The 17,615-nt window shown below is 39.4% G+C and overlaps 1 protein-coding gene across 1 annotated transcript in view; it reads right to left on the bottom strand.

Moving 5' to 3' along the window:
• Positions 1-15,834, bottom strand: part of Rnf17 (ring finger protein 17) — a 123,806-nt gene extending 107,972 nt beyond the window's left edge. The window contains 3 exon segments of the mRNA XM_052733126.1: positions 97-185; positions 12,084-12,178; positions 15,693-15,834. Coding sequence (XP_052589086.1) covers positions 97-185; positions 12,084-12,178; positions 15,693-15,834 — 326 coding nt within the window.
• Positions 15,835-17,615: the final 1,781 nt, after the last annotated feature.

Genomic DNA, 17,615 nt, shown 5'->3' on the forward strand with positions numbered 1-17,615 from the left:
AACACACTTAACAATAACATTTTATCAATATTTTTGAAATTGTTTTATAAATGCACTGAGCTTTAAGTGCTAAAATAAGTGTATACAAGAACATACATTTTAGGTTGCAATGCTTCCAGAGAAGAATCTTCTTTAAATCCATCCATTGGGCAGTCCCCTTGATTCATACTGACAGTTGTATGAATCTTAAGACAAAATAAGATTAAACAAACTCATGGTCATTCAATAAATTCTACTGATGCAGAACCCAAACAACTTTTTGTGTGCTATTCATAAACAAAACTGGTAAAAATAAAGATTCTGAAAGTCTCTTTTAGTCAAGGGAAAACTCCTTGTGGTTTTACCTTAATATGGGCAAAAATTAGCACCCTAATGGTTATTTAACAGAACATTAAATTATCCAAAATAATTTTTGTTACAATTCTAAAGGAAATGATTGTAATAATTCAAAATTAGCTATTAGGGGCTGGAGAGATGGCTCAGTGGGTAAGAGCGCTGACTACTCTTCCAGGGTAACCGGGTTCAACTCCCAGCACCCATATGGCAGCTCACAACTGTCTCTAACTCCAAGTTCTGACACCTTCACACAGACACACCTGCAGGCAAAATACCAATGCAAATAAAAAATAAATAAATTAAAAAAAATAAAATAGCCGGGCAGTGGTGGCGCACGCCTTTAATCCCAGCACTCGGGAGGCAGAGCCAGGCGGATCTCTGTGAGTTCGAGGCCAGCCTGGGCTACCAAGTGAGTTCCAGGAAAGGCGCAAAGCTACACAGAGAAACCCTGTCTCGAAAAACAAAAACAAAAAAAAAAATAAAATAAAATAAAATTTGCTACTAAACTATACACCTTGTGATATCTTTATTCTGTTCAAAACTACAAAATACTATCTAGTACAAACTCTAAAAACATTACTGGTTATAAAACAAGAATTGAATAAATGGAGAACTGTGCCAATTTTCTGGAGATAGACTTAACATGCTAAAATTAACCAAATAAAATTAACCAAATATAAAATTAATAGTCAGGCCTGGTAGCACTGGCCTGTATCCCTAGCTACCTCAGAGGCTAAAACAGAGGGATCATAACTTCAAAGCCAGCCTGAGCAACTTAGCAAGACTTTACAAAAAAATCCTTAAAAACAGAAATAAGTAAAATACCATTAAAACAAAAATGCCCAAATATAGCAAAATGAGGAAAAAGTTTACAATAATACCATTGAGACCTTTTGTCCAACTACTCCTGAGAATGGGGCCCAACCTGGAGTGTGGTTAATATATCCATTGGAAGAAACTGATTTTTCCTTTGCCAGTAGGTATCAATTACATAAAGCTTCTTGGTTAGGGGTGGGAGCCTGTGTTCTCACTCTTTCCTCTGGCTTACATCTTTCCGCCTATTCTTCTGTATTGTTCCCTGAGCCTTGGAGAGGTGCCACTTGTGGCTGGGCACTCAACAACCATTTATTATCAGTTATGAGTCTCTGCAGTCACCACTGACCACTAAAGAAGCTTCTCTGACCAAAGCTGACAGCTGCATTAATCTATGGGCAAAACTACAGCTGTTTGGAAGGTACATCTTGTCTATCAACAGCACTAGACTCCCCATTAATGACCTCCCCAGTGATGGCGTTTTGATCAGGTTTACAGTCCCAGGTGTGAATTCTCTCTTGTGCAGCAGACATCAGATCTAATCAGAAAGCCATCAATTTTTTTAAATTTTATAATTTAATTTAATTTTACATATCAGCCAGAGATTCCCTTGTTCTCCTCCCTCCCATCCCCCGCTCCACCTTCTCCCCCAGCCCACCCCCCATTCCCATCTCCTCCAGGGCAAAGACTCCCCTGAGGATTGAGCTCAACCTGGTAGATTCAATCCAGGCAGGTCCAGTCCCCTCCTCCCAGGCTGAGCCAAGTGTCCCTGTATAAGCCCCAGGTTCCAAACAGCCAACTCATGCACTGAGTACAGGACCCGGTCCCACTGCCTGGGTGCCTCCCAAACAGATCAAGCTAATCAACTGTCTCACTTATCCAGAGGGCCTGATCCAGTTGGGGGCTCCTCAGCTATTGGTTCATAGTTCATGTGTTTCCATTTGTTTGGCTATTTGTCCCTGTGCTTTATCCAACCTTGGTCTCAACAATTCTCACTCACACAGACCCTCCTCTTTCTCACCAATTGGACTCCTGGAGCTCCACCTGGGGCCTGGCCGTGGATCTCTGCATCCAGTTTCCTCAGTCATTGGATGGGGTTTCTAGCATGACAATTAGGGTGTTTGGCCATCCTATCACCAGAGTAGGTCAGTTTGGGCTGTCTCTCGACCATTGCCAGTAGTCTATTGTGGGGGTATCTTTGTGGATTTCTGTGGGTCTCTCTAGCACTTTGCTTCTTCCTATTTTCATGTGGTCTTCATTTATCATGGTCTTTTATTCCTTGTTCTCCCTCTCTGTTCTTGATCCAGCTGGGATCTCCCGCTCCCCTAAGCTCTCTTTCCCTCGACCCTTGCCCTTCATTACCCCCACTCATGTCCATGTTGTTCATGTAGATCTCATCCATTTCTCTCAGACTGGCCACTATTAAACCAGTGGGTTCATCTTGCCTGGGTGATGGTATTGAACTCAAGGTCTATAGCTGAGTAAGACTATTGATGACAATCTTCCCCTGTAAGTTTTCATGGCAACTCCTGGCACGATGAGGGCTAGCCAGCAGGGAGGAAGCTTCTAGCCCAGTGCCAGCGTGATTTCTCTAGGCCCCTTGCCCAAAGCATTTGATGTCTTCACTAGTTTTTTATCACCTAGTGCTGGTGGGCAACTAAAGGCAGTGGCAATTGCCTGTATTGTTTGGGGGATTATGTGGGGGAGGGGCTTCTTTGACTAACAACTCAGAAAATTAACCATTTATGAGTCTACAGTCACCCTGACATTGGAATTTTTTTTTTAATAACCTATGGTTTGAGGGGATAGCTTTACCCATTCACAAAGGGTACTTCTGTTAAAACACTTTTGATTAGCTTATCAAGTATCAGATTTTCTTATGGCCTTTTTATATACCTTTAGTTCCCAATCTTTTCTCCCATCTCCCTGTTCCCTCCCCTACCCCATTAAACCTTCTCACTCCCAGTATCTACCCTTCCACTTTGGAATCTCATGTTCTACTTCCCTTCTTAAAGAATCCCTCTCCCATGGGCTCTTTTCTAGTTTCCCTGGAATCTACATGTACCCACTTCCACATAGATGCACATACATAAAAGTAGAAGCTAGGAGTGGCATCATAGAGAACACGTGGTGTTTATCATTTTGAACCTGAGTTACCTCACTTAATATTTTCCAGTTTCATCCATTTTCCCACAAATTTCATAATTCCATTTTCCCTTATGGTAATATTCCTAATAAAATTCCACTGTGTGTATGTATCACAGTTTTATTATCCATTTATCTGTTAATGAACATCTGGTCTGATTCAATTTATCTTGATATTATGAACAGAGTAGCAATTAATATGAACATGCAAGCATCTATGTGGTAGGATATAGAATCTTTTGGGTATATGTCCAGGGACAGAATACTTGGGTCAGATGAAAATTCTATTTTTAGATTTTTGAGAAACTTCTACAGTGTTTTCCATAATGGAGCCTGGTTTCATTGTATCCCATTAGATTTTGGTGTGTTGTGTCTTCATTTTCATTCAGTTCTAGGAATTGTTAATGATCGATCTACCATTTAACAAACCTTTTTATTTCTAGCTTTATTCTATTGTGGTCAGACAGACTACAAAAACTATTTCAGTTTTCCTTTATTTGGTGAGACCTGCTTTATGTCTCACCAAAATGTGTGTAAAATGTGTGACCTATTTTACAGAAACTTCCATGGGATACTTGGAAGAATGTCTATTCTGTGCTGTTTCCTAGAATCCATTTGGTCTATAATGTCATTTCACTCTGTTTAGTTTACATCAGAATTGACATAAGCACTTGTGTTGAGGCTCATCTGTGACTTTGTATCTAGTAGTTAAGAACTTTGGTGCATCTATACTTAGAATTCTTCTATCTTCCTGATTGCTTCTTTTTTTTTTTTTTTTGGTTTTTCGAGACAGGGTTTCTCTGTGTAGCTTTGCGCCTTTCCTGGAACTCACTTGGTAGCCCAGGCTGGCCTCGAACTCACAGAGATCCGCCTGGCTCTGCCTCCCGAGTGCTGGGATTAAAGGCGTGCGCCACCACCGCCCGGCCCTGATTGCTTCTTTAGTCAGCAGGAAGTCACTTTATCCTGACTAGTTTCAGTTTGAAGTCTATTTTGTTAGATGTTAGAGATTCTTATTTGTTTCCTAGTTTCAATTGCTTGGAATACTTTTTTTCATCTTTTTACCATAAAAAAAGTTTATCTTTGATGTATATCTTGGAGCAAGAAAACAGACGTTGTTTAATCAAATCTGCTAATATGTGTCATTTGATAGAGGATTGAGCATTAATGCATAGAGTTATTACTGAAAAGTGTAAATCAAGTTCTGCCATTTTTATTTGGAGAATTTGGTATTTTAAAAATCATTTGTTCTAGCGTCTTTTATTTTATTTTTTTTTCTGTGTGTTTGTCATTCCCTTCAGTCTGAAGAATCACTACCAACATCCTCTGTAGAGCTGGCTAAATGATCACACATTCTTGTAGCCTGCTTTTATCATGGAATGTTTCTCTTTCAGCACCAATTATGACAATATTTCTGAGTACAGTAGTCTTGGCTGGATGTTGTGGTCTTTCAGACTTGAAGTATATATTTCTATATCCTTTTGGCTTTTAAAGTTTTTGCTGAAAAAAACAGCTGCTATTTGATGGGCCTCTAAGTGTAACTTGGTGTTTCTATCTTGCAACTCAATACATTTTCTTTGTTCTGTTATATTTAGTGTACTAATTATGCACGACACTGGGGATGTTCCTATCTTATGCTATTTGATGTTCTATGCCTCTTGTACTTGGATGAGCCTCTCTAAATTAGGGAGATGTGATGGCTATTCTTGGTCTTGGTTGTCAACTTGACTACATCTGGCATTAACCAAAACCCAAATGGCTGAGCACATCTATCAGAGATTTGTTTCTTAATTAAGTCATTTCAAGTGGAAAGATCCACTTCTGTTCTGGATATGTGAGGTGGAAAGATCCAAATTTACCAGATTTTTTGCAGATTTTAGACCTTTTATCTGAGCCACCCCCTCTGCTGGCAGCCCATGTAAGGATATGGAAGAAAGAAGCTTGTTCTCTCTCTGCCTGTTTGTTCTTGCTATCACTAGTAAGTCCATTCCTTCACTGGTATTGGAGCTCAGTTCTTCAGGATTCAGCATATACTGAAGACCAGCAGAGACATCTAACCTTGTAGACTGAACATCTACTGGATTCTTGGACCATACACAGCCATTGTTGGACTAGCTGGACTACAGCCTGCAAACCATTCTAACAAATCCCCTCTTTATGATACATATGTACATGTGCGTGTGTATACACGCATACATTCTTTAAGTTCTGTTCCTCTAGAGCAGTGGTTCTCAACCTTCCTAATGCTGTGACCCTTTAATACAGTTCCTAATAAAATTATTTTCATTGCTACTTCATAACTGTAATTTTGCTACTGTGGTAAATTGTAAATATTTTGGAAAATAGAGATTTGCCAAAGGGGATTGTGACCCACAGGTTGAGAACTGCAGGTCTAGAGAACCCTGACTAATATGGGATTTTTCGCTATAATTGTACTGAAATATTCTCTATGACTTCATCATAGAATTCTTCTCCATTTTCACTCATTATCTGAAGATTTAGTCTTTTCATGGCATCCCAAAGACCTTGAATTGACTTTTTAAAAAATCCACATAAAAAAATTATCAGTCCTCAACAGAATGTAACAATTCTTCGGTATTGTCTTTGAGCCCTCACCGCTCTACCCTCCTTGCAGTCCGTCTTATTAGTGAGGGTTTTAACTGAGTTTACATTTAATTTTTCATTTCCAGTATCTCTTCAGATGCATTTCCCTTCAAACTTTCTCCTTTTTGAATTCCACTTTCATATCTTGTGCTGACTGCCTGATTTACTCAGCTGTCTTTGTGCTTTGAGAATTCACTCAGAAGTTGATAGTGTTCTCTTTAATTTCTTCAAACACAACTATCATCATTCTTTGAACTCTTTGTCTAGAATTTGCCTAAACTGTCCTCATTGGAGGTCATTACTCTGAGGTTGGCAGATTTTGGAGGAGATGTGTTATCTTGACTTTTCATGTTACTTGTATTTTTGCAGAGGAACTTGTGCATTATGAGTTAGATTGTTGGTTGAATATTTTTAGGTCACCTTTATTCTTTCAGTGAAAGTGTCTGCAATGTTCAGGAAGGACTAGCTTGTGGTAGAGATGATTTGTCTTTTATCTGTAAGACTTGTATCCAGGGCATCAGACTCTATCTATCCCTAGTATTCCCACGAGTAGAATACTGTCTGCAACAACAGTTATTATCCAGTGGCAGACCCAGCATAAAATCAAAGTTAACAGTCAACAGTAAATAATCACCCCTTAAGCACTAATCATTTTAGTGAAAAGGGACATTGAATTCTATGGGTACTAATATATTAGTTATTGCTGGTATGAGTGGAAAAAAAAGACATTAAGACTAGTAATTAGTATTAATATCACAGAAAGGAGAGGAAGATAAATGTTCATAGAAGGAAAAGTGGAAGGGGAATAAGTGATTTGCCTAAAGGTGGACTAAAGAGGAAGTAAAGATACGCTTTCGGGGGCAGGGGAGTAGAACAGCCCCATCTCTTGGGCTAGCACTACCTATCAGGATGCTGAGGCAGAGACGATGTACACCAGGCCAGATGTTCTTTGGAAGAGGAAAAAGTAAAAGTAGTAAAAGAGTGGGAGAAGGAGGCAATATAGACCAAGAATAGAGTGGGGCCAACCTAAATGCTAAGGTTACATTGGCTATCGAACAAGTAAGAACAGATACAGGGAAAGAACACGCAGGGTGGAGATGTAGGGTATGAAAACTGACTGGCTGACTATTGGCCTTCTTTCATCTAGACTGTCTCTTGTTCTTTCTCCAGCTCCAGGAATGTTGTCTTGTCACTAGGAACTCCTCTGCAATGGTTGGTCCTGTTCTCTCTTCTGAGTCTTCCTTTGGATGTTGGTTACTAATGCTGTCCTAGTCTGTGGCCAGTGCTTCATGGGAAGGGGCATCTGGAACACCACTGACAATTCCTCAGAGCTCTGGTTGTGAATGCAGCCCCACCCTTTTTGCAGGGCTTGCCAATGTCCAGCATGCTGCTTCAGTTAAGTCAAATGTTCTGGTATATATGTTGGTTCCACCAAATTCTCAGCTTGCTGAATGTAATGTAAATCTGACTCAATTATTTTCTGTAGTTTCTCAGTATTGTTTGTTAGTTTTCAGCATACAGCTCATGACACTAAGAGTTTTCTGAGACTATGTTTCACCAAGGTTCTCAGGCTGCTAGAGTGCCACAGCAGCAGAAGTCTTGAAATGGCATCTTGCTTCTGTTGTTTGTTGGCAATATCAAGTATCTATGCCCAAAGGACAAGGCTCCCCCCAGTGTCTCCTGTGATTGCTGCTACTGTCCTGGGTATGGCCTTTCCCTCTAGCTATTTAGAATGCTTTTCTGATAGCTGTTTCCAGATTATTCCCTAGAGACTCTGGCCAATCATGACTGCATGTTATCAGCTATCTTTCCTAAATATATACTTTAAAAAATTTAAATATTTTCTTGTTGTACATGTATGAAGTGTGCCATGCACAGAAGTCAGAAAACAACTTTCGAGAGTTGATTCTCTCCTTCCACTGTGGATTCTACACTTAGAGCATAAAGCTTAAGCCACGTGTGCTTTTAATTGCAGAGTCACATCTCTAGCCCTACATATAAGCTCTTTATGACATAAGTACTAAAACATACATGTATTTATGACTGAGACATAGGAAGGTATGCTTTTAAAAACCTTGTAAGCTGCCAAATACGGTAAACAGAGGTAGAGAAGACCTCTAACAGTCTTCTGTTTACACAAGGCAGTGTTAACTCCATTGCATAAAGTAGCCTTACAGTTAAGAGAAAGGATAACTTCAAAAGAAAATAAGCAAAGGAGAACAACTGGTAAGTCACAAGTGTGAGGCATAAAAAGTCAGTCCATTTTAGGGTTATCAAGTTTCATTGATAGCAAACCACAATTTAACAAGAAGGTACCTCTTCTCCCCATCAAGTTGCCAAACACTAAAATGAACATGACAATTCAAAATGTGAATTTCTTTGGAACTAGCAATTACAAGCTTGCTGATAGGATTTTTTGAAAATGAGGATGGGTTTGAGAAATTGTGCAAACTTTGTATTAACTAAAATTGTTTTATTATGCCGGGTGGTAATGGCACATGCCTTTAATCAGCACTTGGGAGGCAGAGACAGGTGGATCTCTATGAGTTCAAGGCCAGCCTGGTCTACAGAGCGAGTTCCAGGACAGGCTGCAAAGCTACACAGAGAAGTCCTGTCTCAAAAACAACAACAACAACAAAAAAAAAAAACCAAAAAAAAATTGCTTTATTATATATCCATTATTGTGGACTTTGACAAGAACGGGGCAATACTGCTAAGAGATAAGGCAGATTACTAGATACTACTAATTGTCATTATTGTGAAAGGCAAGTATTTGGTATCGAACAGTTGTTCTAAGTGAAGAATTTTTTCCTCAACATTAATTTTTAATTAAAAAAAATCATTTGTATTTGTATTCTGTGTATGTGAATGGAGGTATCTGTGAAAGACAGGGACATTGGATCTCCTGGAGTTGGAGTTATAGATGACTGTGCGGCCCAACATGAGTGCTAGGAGCAGAACTCTGTAAGAACAGTATGTTCCAATAACTGATAAGCCATACTTCCTCCAAGGTTCTAAGTAAAATGTGCTACCTAACTATGTATTAGTTACTTAGTTATGAAAAATGTTACTATTAACAACCCACACTGGACTAAATGATATTTTTTTAGGCATATTCTCAAAATTGAGAGCTAAAAATCTTAATTTCTGGTTAATTGTGAAATTCCATCTCTAGTTAATCTTATCATAAACTTATCATTTCCTAGTAAGAGGTTACTGTAACCAGAAGCAGACTTGAAAGAGGACATTTCTTCTAGAAAGCATGAAAAAATGCTACATACAATGATGCTACAAGATTTCAGTTAACACTGTATAAAGAATCCTAACTTAAAATGCAGATATATTTAATAATATATATAATTAAGTAAATGCATGTGTGCATATATATTTATGATTGTTTTGCCTGCATGTATATCTATGCACCGTGTTCATGCCTCAGATCTGTGGAGGCCAAGAGGGGAAGTTAGATCCCCTGAAACTGGAGTTACAGATGGTTGTGAGCCGCTAGGACTTGAACTTCAGTCTTCTGCAAAAACAAAACAAGTACTCTTTTTTTCTCTTTCTTTTCTTTCTTTTTTTTTTTTTTTTTTTGGTTTTTTGAGACAGGGTTTCTCTGTGTAGCTTTGGTGCCTGTCCTGGATCTCGCTCTGGAGACCAGGCTGGCCTTGAACTCACAGGATGCTGGGATTAAAGGCATGCGCCACCGCCACACTTTTTTTTTTTTTTTTTGAGACAAGGTTTCATTATATAGCCCTGGATATCCTGAACTCACTATAGACCAGGCTGGTCTTAAACTCAAAAGAGGCCTGTTTCCAGACTGCTGGGATTAAAGGCATGCATGTACCACCACAATCAACTACATTTAAAATTTTTATATAGTGATATTTCTTTTTCTTTTTTTATTAAGAAATTTTTTTATTCATTTTACATACCAATCTCAGATCCCTCTCTTCCCTCCTCCCACCCCTCCAGCCTTTCCCCCCCATCCCCTCCTATATATCAAGACATTTCTAATCACATGGCACTTTAATAATATATACTAATTATCTCTTTATTTGGATTATTTATCTTTTCCCCTTGAACTAACATATTTTAAAAATAGTTTAAAGGTCAAGAAAATGACAGTATTTCTAGAGTGCTATCTGTATGATCCTATCATAGCACAAAATCTATCATTTTGCTGTATAAAATTATATAGTGGTTATTATCAATAACTAGCTACTACCAATCAAAAGCAGGCATGGGTATTAGGAAAAAAACCATACAACTAGGAAAAATAAATGTAAGCCCATATTCACCTAAATCCAGAAGAACAAAATAATACCTCTCAATGGTGAATGGGATAGTTTTGGGCTTAAATTTTAAGGAAACAGCACTTGATTTCCATGTAAAATTATAACTATAAATCATCTGTGAATACAAGTACTAAAATTTTAATATTTAGAGCACAGAGACCATTCTGAAGTAATAAACCACATTTCTGAAATTCATATTGTCACTAATTTGGAGTAGATTCTTCTATTTTTCCTATATATTATTCCAAATAAGTCTTTGGTACCAATACAAAAGGAATGGCTACCAGTTTTAGGAAGGCTTCTTGGAGAACTCCTAAATAGGGATGATCTAGCGAATCTCAGAAATCTTAATAAAAACGTGATCACCATAGGGTCTTAGGGATAGGGGTACAGTGAAAGGATAGAACAGTTCACATCCCTCCCAAAGTAACAATAAAACTAGTTCAAATGTTTCAAAGTAGATTTATCACAACCCTAAAATTAAAGCCATTATTTGCAAATGCATTCTAATACTATGATATTATTTAAAATCCTAAGAATAAGACACATATCACTTTGAACAAGGGTAGAGATGGTCCCAGCTGCCTTCTCCTTCCCTCCATCACAAGACTGCACCTGTCAGAATCGACCACTATAATCATGGAGGATGAGGGACTGTCTTCATATAACCTCCACATCTGAAGAACTCCATGTCACAAAGATCAAAGTATATAGGAAAGGGAAGGAGAATTTCCCACAATAAAGGTCATCACTTGTAATTCCAAAGTAGACAAAACAGCTTAATTATTTCTGTTATAATTAAAGCATTCACAAATTATAGCATATAGAGGTGTACTGTATATAACTTGGAAGGCAATGAACCTACAACTAAATATTGAAAGGTTATTTTAATGCCCTGGGAGTTTGTAGAGTACTTTTACATCATTCAGCTGTGACTCTTATAATTACAATATAAAAAAGCAGGCATTATTTCCATCTCATGAAAGAAGAAGCTCAGAAATCTAAGGCTGACAAAACAAGAACTCCATCTGTATCTTACACCTCCATATTAAATACTACCCTGCCAGGAAAAACAATGGATATGAATCCAATCCATGTGTCCAGTGGAATAGTAAGTTTACAGAATTTACAGTCAACTCTGTGGAACATACTGTGGAAATCAAACTCTATTTGTATTTGTTGTTCTCACTCTCAGGGGCTCAAAGATTTTGGCCCTAGCTGCACTGCTATATACTGAATCCTTCTGGGGTAAATAGTCACATTTGGCACTTGTCTTGCTTCTCTGTCTCGTTACAGTACAATGTCTCTACAAACATCAGCTCACAACACAAAGATGAAGGGAAGAGTTCCAAGTTTGTTTGCATGGTTCTGGCATAGAAAATGAAGGATTTTTGAAAGGAACATATACATTGATATAAAGAGTAAGCTTTCCACCAATGTCTCCCAAGAGTCAAAAATATGTGGCAGTATCTATGACCTTTAATCTTTTTTCTTCATTACTTTGAAGAATTATAAAATGGATAGAAAAGTTGTATCATTGTATCTTTGTATCATTATGCTTATGTCTTATGTACATGTGTACATGTCTGTGTGTGAGTGTGCACATGGATCATTGCATGAGTGTGGAGGCCAGGGGAGAAACTCCATGTCTTTTGCATGGGTTTAGGGGATCCAAACTCAGGATCCAAACTTCAAGCTTCACTGCAAATGCTTTTACCTGAAGATCCATCTTCCTGGCCCACAGAAAGTTTTATCTTCTGTTAATGCTTCTTTACTCAGCGACTAAGCAGTCAGAATATACGTTTCTAGTTTCTTATTGGAAACATTTTAGTTGTCTAACATTTTTATCTATTACATGAGGATGTATTCAATATGAAAGATTAGAAAACTTACCTCACAATCAGGGCATTTACTTGTGGTATATTCCTGAGTTACTAATAAGCACTGTTCACAAAAGGCATGTCCACACTGAAGCTCATGGTGGTGACCTATGGATGAAATTCCATCAATTAAATATTTACAATTTGTTCATGTCTAATGGGGAATAGTTCTCCATCAAAGGGCAAACTCAAAAAGTATTCTATTATATAGGAAAAGATGTCTATATCTTTTAAGGCTGACTTATTAAAATAACATTTAGGAGAAACTAATGAAGTCAAAAGGGGGGAGGGGAGAAAAATCAGGAAGCAAATCATGCAGAGCTATTTAATGTTTGCATGAATCCAGTTTTGAACCTATACAACCATGAACTTGCTGTATCTTACAATCATACAGAGTGTTCTGACAGATTTCATTTGACCTTTGTAAATATCATGTCTAGCTGGCTGCAAATATTATGTATATTTAAAAAAATACCTAAAGATGGAAAGATGTGTTGGTAATCTGGCTAATTAAAAAGTTTAATACCGCTGGGCGGTGGTGGCGCACGCCTTTAATCCCAGCACTTGGGAGGCAGAGGCAGGTGGATCTCTGTGAGTTCGAGGCCAGCCTGGGCTACCAAGTGAGTTCCAGGAAAGGCGCAAAGCTACACAGAGAAACCCTGTCTCAAAAAACCAAAAAAAAAAAAAAAAAGTTTAATCCACGGCTGGAGGAATAGCTCAGGGGTTAAGAGCACTCAACCTGCTGCTCTCCCAGAGGACCCAGATTCAATTCCCAGCACCCACATGGCAGCTCATTACTGTCTGTAACTCCAGTTCCAGGGGATCCAGCACCCTCACACAGACACACATGCAAGAGAAATGCCAATGTACATACAAATAAATATATAATAAAAATGAAAAAAAAAGTCTAATCCAGACTCCAATCTTATGTTTCCATGTCCAATTTTCATTCTGTTTGATAGCATTACCCTTGGCTAATCTGTATTTCCTATCTTATGAAAGGATTAGGAAAAGCTGAAATGAAACACTGGTAAGAATTCTCTCACAGTAATCTAAGATGTTAGCAAGGATGGAAACCAGGGTAGAAGCCAAATGTTATTATTTTCATACACATGACCCACATTAAGATTATCTTTGTAAACCTAACATTCGAAAATATAGTATCAAGATACCAAGAGTTAAATGTGGGCAAGATGGTTCAGTGGGCAAGGATGTGTTCTGCTAAGCCTGATGACCTGACTTCAATCCCTAGAACTACATAATAGAAGGAGAATATGGACTCCTGCAAGTCTTCTTCTGGCTTTCAAATGCATGCACCACACAAACACACACTATACATATATATGTATATATAGTATATACATACACATATATATGGAGAGAATGTATATATTAATGTATTTAAAATATTATTTTAAAGTATTCAAATGTACTAGGTAGAATTTGAAGCTTATCATAATAAACTTTTTAAAAATTATGTAACTTTAAAATATTTATTTTTATGTGTGTGATTATTCACATTTGTGATACATGTGGAGGCCAGAGGACAACCTTGAGTTCTGTTTCTCAGAAGTGGGCCCCTTTGATTTTTGAGACTGGGTCTCTAACTGGCCTGGAGCATGTCAAACAGCCTAGGCTAGCTGGCAAGTAAGCCTCAGAGATCTGTTTCTGCCTCCCCAGAGAACCAAAAACATGTGCCAGCTTTTTTTTTCCTCAGGCACCTGGCACACACCGGGTGCATGGGCATACATGCAGGCAAAATACCCTTACACACAAAATAAAACCATTTTTCTTAAGAAGGAAACTTAAATTAGTAATGTTTTGCTAGAACACACTTATGGAATTTGCTGAATTATAATTTCATTAATTTGACTTTTTATTAAAGTATTTTAGGGTACTGGAGAGAGTGCTGGCAGCTCCTCCAGAGGTCCTGAGTTCAATTCCCAGCAACCACATGGTGGCTCACAGCCATCTGTAATGAGAGCTGATGCCCTCTTCTGGTGTGCAGGTGCACATGCAGGCATAACACTCATATCTAAAAAATACATAATAAAATTTTAAAAAAGCATTTTAATTTTTCAGCAAACTGAAATTTGGTACAAAGATGCTATATTTTAGTGCAGGCAAAACACCCTTACACACAAAATAAAATCATTTTTTTTAAAGGGAACTAAAGTTAGCAATGTTTTGCTAGAACACATTTATGGAATTCTTACTGAATTATAATAATTCATTAATTTGACTTTTATTAAGGTATTTTAATTCTTCATCAAACTGAAATTTGGCAGAAGGATTTTAAAGTCATATTTGAATTTCAGAGATATTAACCAAAGCAATAAAAATTCTCAGCTCCAATACTGTACAAGTTGATCTATAGTACACTTCAGCTTACAAAACATAACTATTTTACCAGTTAAGTATTTCCAAATCCTAGCTTTAAAAACAAACCAGTAGCTTTAAAAGGTTATGTTTAAAAACCTTATTTTGTCACTCGGGAGGCAGAGGCAGGCGGATCTCTGTGAGTTCAAGGCCAACCTAGTCTATAGAGCTAACAGAGTTTCAGGGCAGGCTCCAAAGCTACACAGAGAAACTATCTCAAAAAAAAAAACAAAAACAAACAAACAAACAAAGACAAACCTTATTTTGTAACAATTTTCATCTTAAAATGTACATTTTCTAACAGAAGCATTGATCAAAACTCCAAATAGAGCCAGGCCTAGTGGTGCAAGCCTGTAACCCTGACTACTTAGGAGGCCAGAGCAAGGGCAGCTAGTGTGCCTGGCATGTACGAGCGTCTGGGTTCAAACCCTAGTACTGAAAAACAGATGCTTCCACAGAGATGCCTACTCCCCATTGAAAGTGCAACCAGTTTTCCCCACAGAAGGTTCTGTCTCCTAAATGGTGGCCACCTTGAAAGAGCCACTGACCTTCGCTTTTAAAGAGGCAAAGGAACAAGGAGTTCAGATGCAACACCTTATTCCTGTCAAAGTTCTCTGAAGTACTTGTTAAATTAGAATAACCTGAACTTAAAAATTCATTCCTCTAAGAACTTTCAGTCTACTCGAAAGAAAAACTACCCAGGGAAATCAAGCTTCATTCCTTCTTGACCACAAGATCACACAACATTTCTCTTGTTTTCGTTTCTCGATACATGGTTTCTCTGTGTAGCCGTGGCTGTCCCGAAAACCACGCTGTAGACCAGGCTGGCCTCGAACTCACAGAGATCCACCTGTGCCGAGTGCTAAGATTCGAAAATACAGTTTTGTTTTGCTTTTTTTTGACCAAAGGAGGAAACAGTTGGAGGAGGGGGGGTTCCAGCTCAGGAGCACTACAGGCTTCTTCAAGGCCCGCTCTTCCAGGAGTCTATCCACTTGCGGACGTGTGAGGGGAAAGCGCACCAGAGACGCGGCAGTGGCCTGGGAAGGGCAGCGAGGGGCTCCATCTTCCCGGGTGTGTGCAGAGAACCTTGAGGGGCACAACTGCGCACAAGCCCTGGCCCCGTCCGTCCGCGGTGGCCCAGGCCGCTCACACACGCTCACCCTCACAGGCCTAGCACAGCTCCCACAGTCGCCGGCCGGCCCGCGTGCCCCACGGGGACCCCTGCCACCCCCGGGCTCCTCACCGGAGGAGGCCACGGACACCTTTCTTCCACACCGAGTGCACTGGCACCCCGAAAAACCCCGCGGGCCACTCTTACTCCCCACTATGTGGCAGGAAGGCGCGCTGAGCCCGGCCGTCGTCGTCGTCGAGGCCTCTGCCGCCATCGCTCCTCTCTCGGGGAGGAGCAGCAGCACGTGCGAGTCCCAGCGGCCCTTGCGGCGAGGGCCAATCATAGGAATCTGGTGGCCATAGGTAGCCAATCAGGAGGCAGAGAGACTAGGTCCCACCCCACTCCCCCAGGTTGCTCCTGCCGTGGGGCTGAGCTTTCGGTTTTACCCTGGACACCTGCATTCCAGAAAGAGGCCTTGAGTTTACCTATCAGTTCTTGCCCAGGACTCACCACGTTACACCTTTAATCAACTCAGATTTGGGCTTTGTGGATTATTGTTTACATCGTGAGGGAACCTCAAGTATCAGGTCTTTGGAACAAAGGAGGTCCCTTCTCTACCTGCTCTGCGTTAGGGCGGCAATCTCTGTCAGACCTTGGTAGCAGCTGTAGCAGAGAAGTCAATTAGCTACCCTTGTGAGAGATTCAATTAATTCCAAACAAAGGGATGCTCGTTAACGAACAGTTGCTGAGACCCATCTACAAGGCTCTGTCTTGGGAGACATCAGGGGCGCTAAGAGTTTGCAAACTAATAGATGTCTGCTTGAGAGGTGTGTATCTAGAAACAAAGTATTTAAGACCTGAAGTCAATATGGTTTGCAGTAGTACAGAAAGCCTCCGCCCCCAAACCCCGCTACTACTAACAGGAGTAAACAGGAAGTAAGCATTCCAGGGAGAAAGAACACTAGGAGAGACTTTAGCTGGGAGATGCAGTGCTAAAGAATTAATTCATAAATCATTCAGCGAGAGTATTAGTTTCCTTAATGTGGGACTTTTGGAGGGCTAAGAAGACTTTTGGAGCATCCTGAATATTGGACTTAGCACTTGAATCAGGAAAGCACGGAGTGGTTTTGTGAAAAAAAGAATGAAAGAATATGGCAGATAAGTGACAGAAGTATTTCAGAAGAAGCACCCAGAGGTGGCAGGACGGACTCAGCCGCAAAGAATAAAGCCTGTGTATATAGCTTCTCTTTCCCTCTCTGTGTTGCGCATATGACTGTATGTAAAAAAAAAAAAATTGTGCTCAGAGGCACACCCCTCCTAGAACAGCAAGTGACATTTTTGTTTTTTGGAAAACAAACTATTTTTTACCTTGAATTTTGTATATGTGTATTGAAACATTGTAAAAGTGAACGTACAGTATACCTCAGTATCTAAATGTGTGTCATCCACTTGTAAATTACTAAGAACATGATTGCTTTTTTAGAGTGTCTTTTGAAAATAGTGACCCAGGTGGTGGTGGCACATGCCTTTAATCTCAGCACTTGGGAGGCAGAGGCAGGCGGATCTCTGTGAGTTCGAGGCCAGCCTGGTCTACAGAGGGAGTGCCAGGACAATTGGGGCTGTAACACAGAGAAACCCTGTCTCAAACAAACAAACAAAACCGAACAAACAAACAAAAAATTTAAAGGCATAGTCCTACTGAAAATTCCTTATTCCTTTTTACCTTTAGAAAGAAATATGGATGTTCCCATTCAGCCATCCAGTAGTTTTTATTGACTCATAATGAAACTTAAGGTGCTTCCTAATACTAATCAAGCCAATATTCTTATGTAACATGTTGATTATTCTTACCTTACAGAAGTTTGGTCTCTTTCCTCCTCTTCTGAAACATCCACACCTTTCTCTTTATCAGCTGATGTCTTAGCAATCTTTGTAGGTTGTTTTAGAACTTTGAAACCTCATGCTGACTACCACTTTGGCATGTACAACAGTCTTTTCCTCTAAGTATTAGTACTAGTTTTTTTGCTTTTTGCTTTTTGAGACAGAGTCTGACTA

Source organism: Peromyscus californicus, unplaced genomic scaffold, assembly GCF_007827085.1.
Source record: "Peromyscus californicus insignis strain IS unplaced genomic scaffold, ASM782708v3 Scaffold_12__1_contigs__length_115047231, whole genome shotgun sequence".
NCBI classification, from domain to species: domain Eukaryota; kingdom Metazoa; phylum Chordata; class Mammalia; order Rodentia; family Cricetidae; genus Peromyscus; species Peromyscus californicus.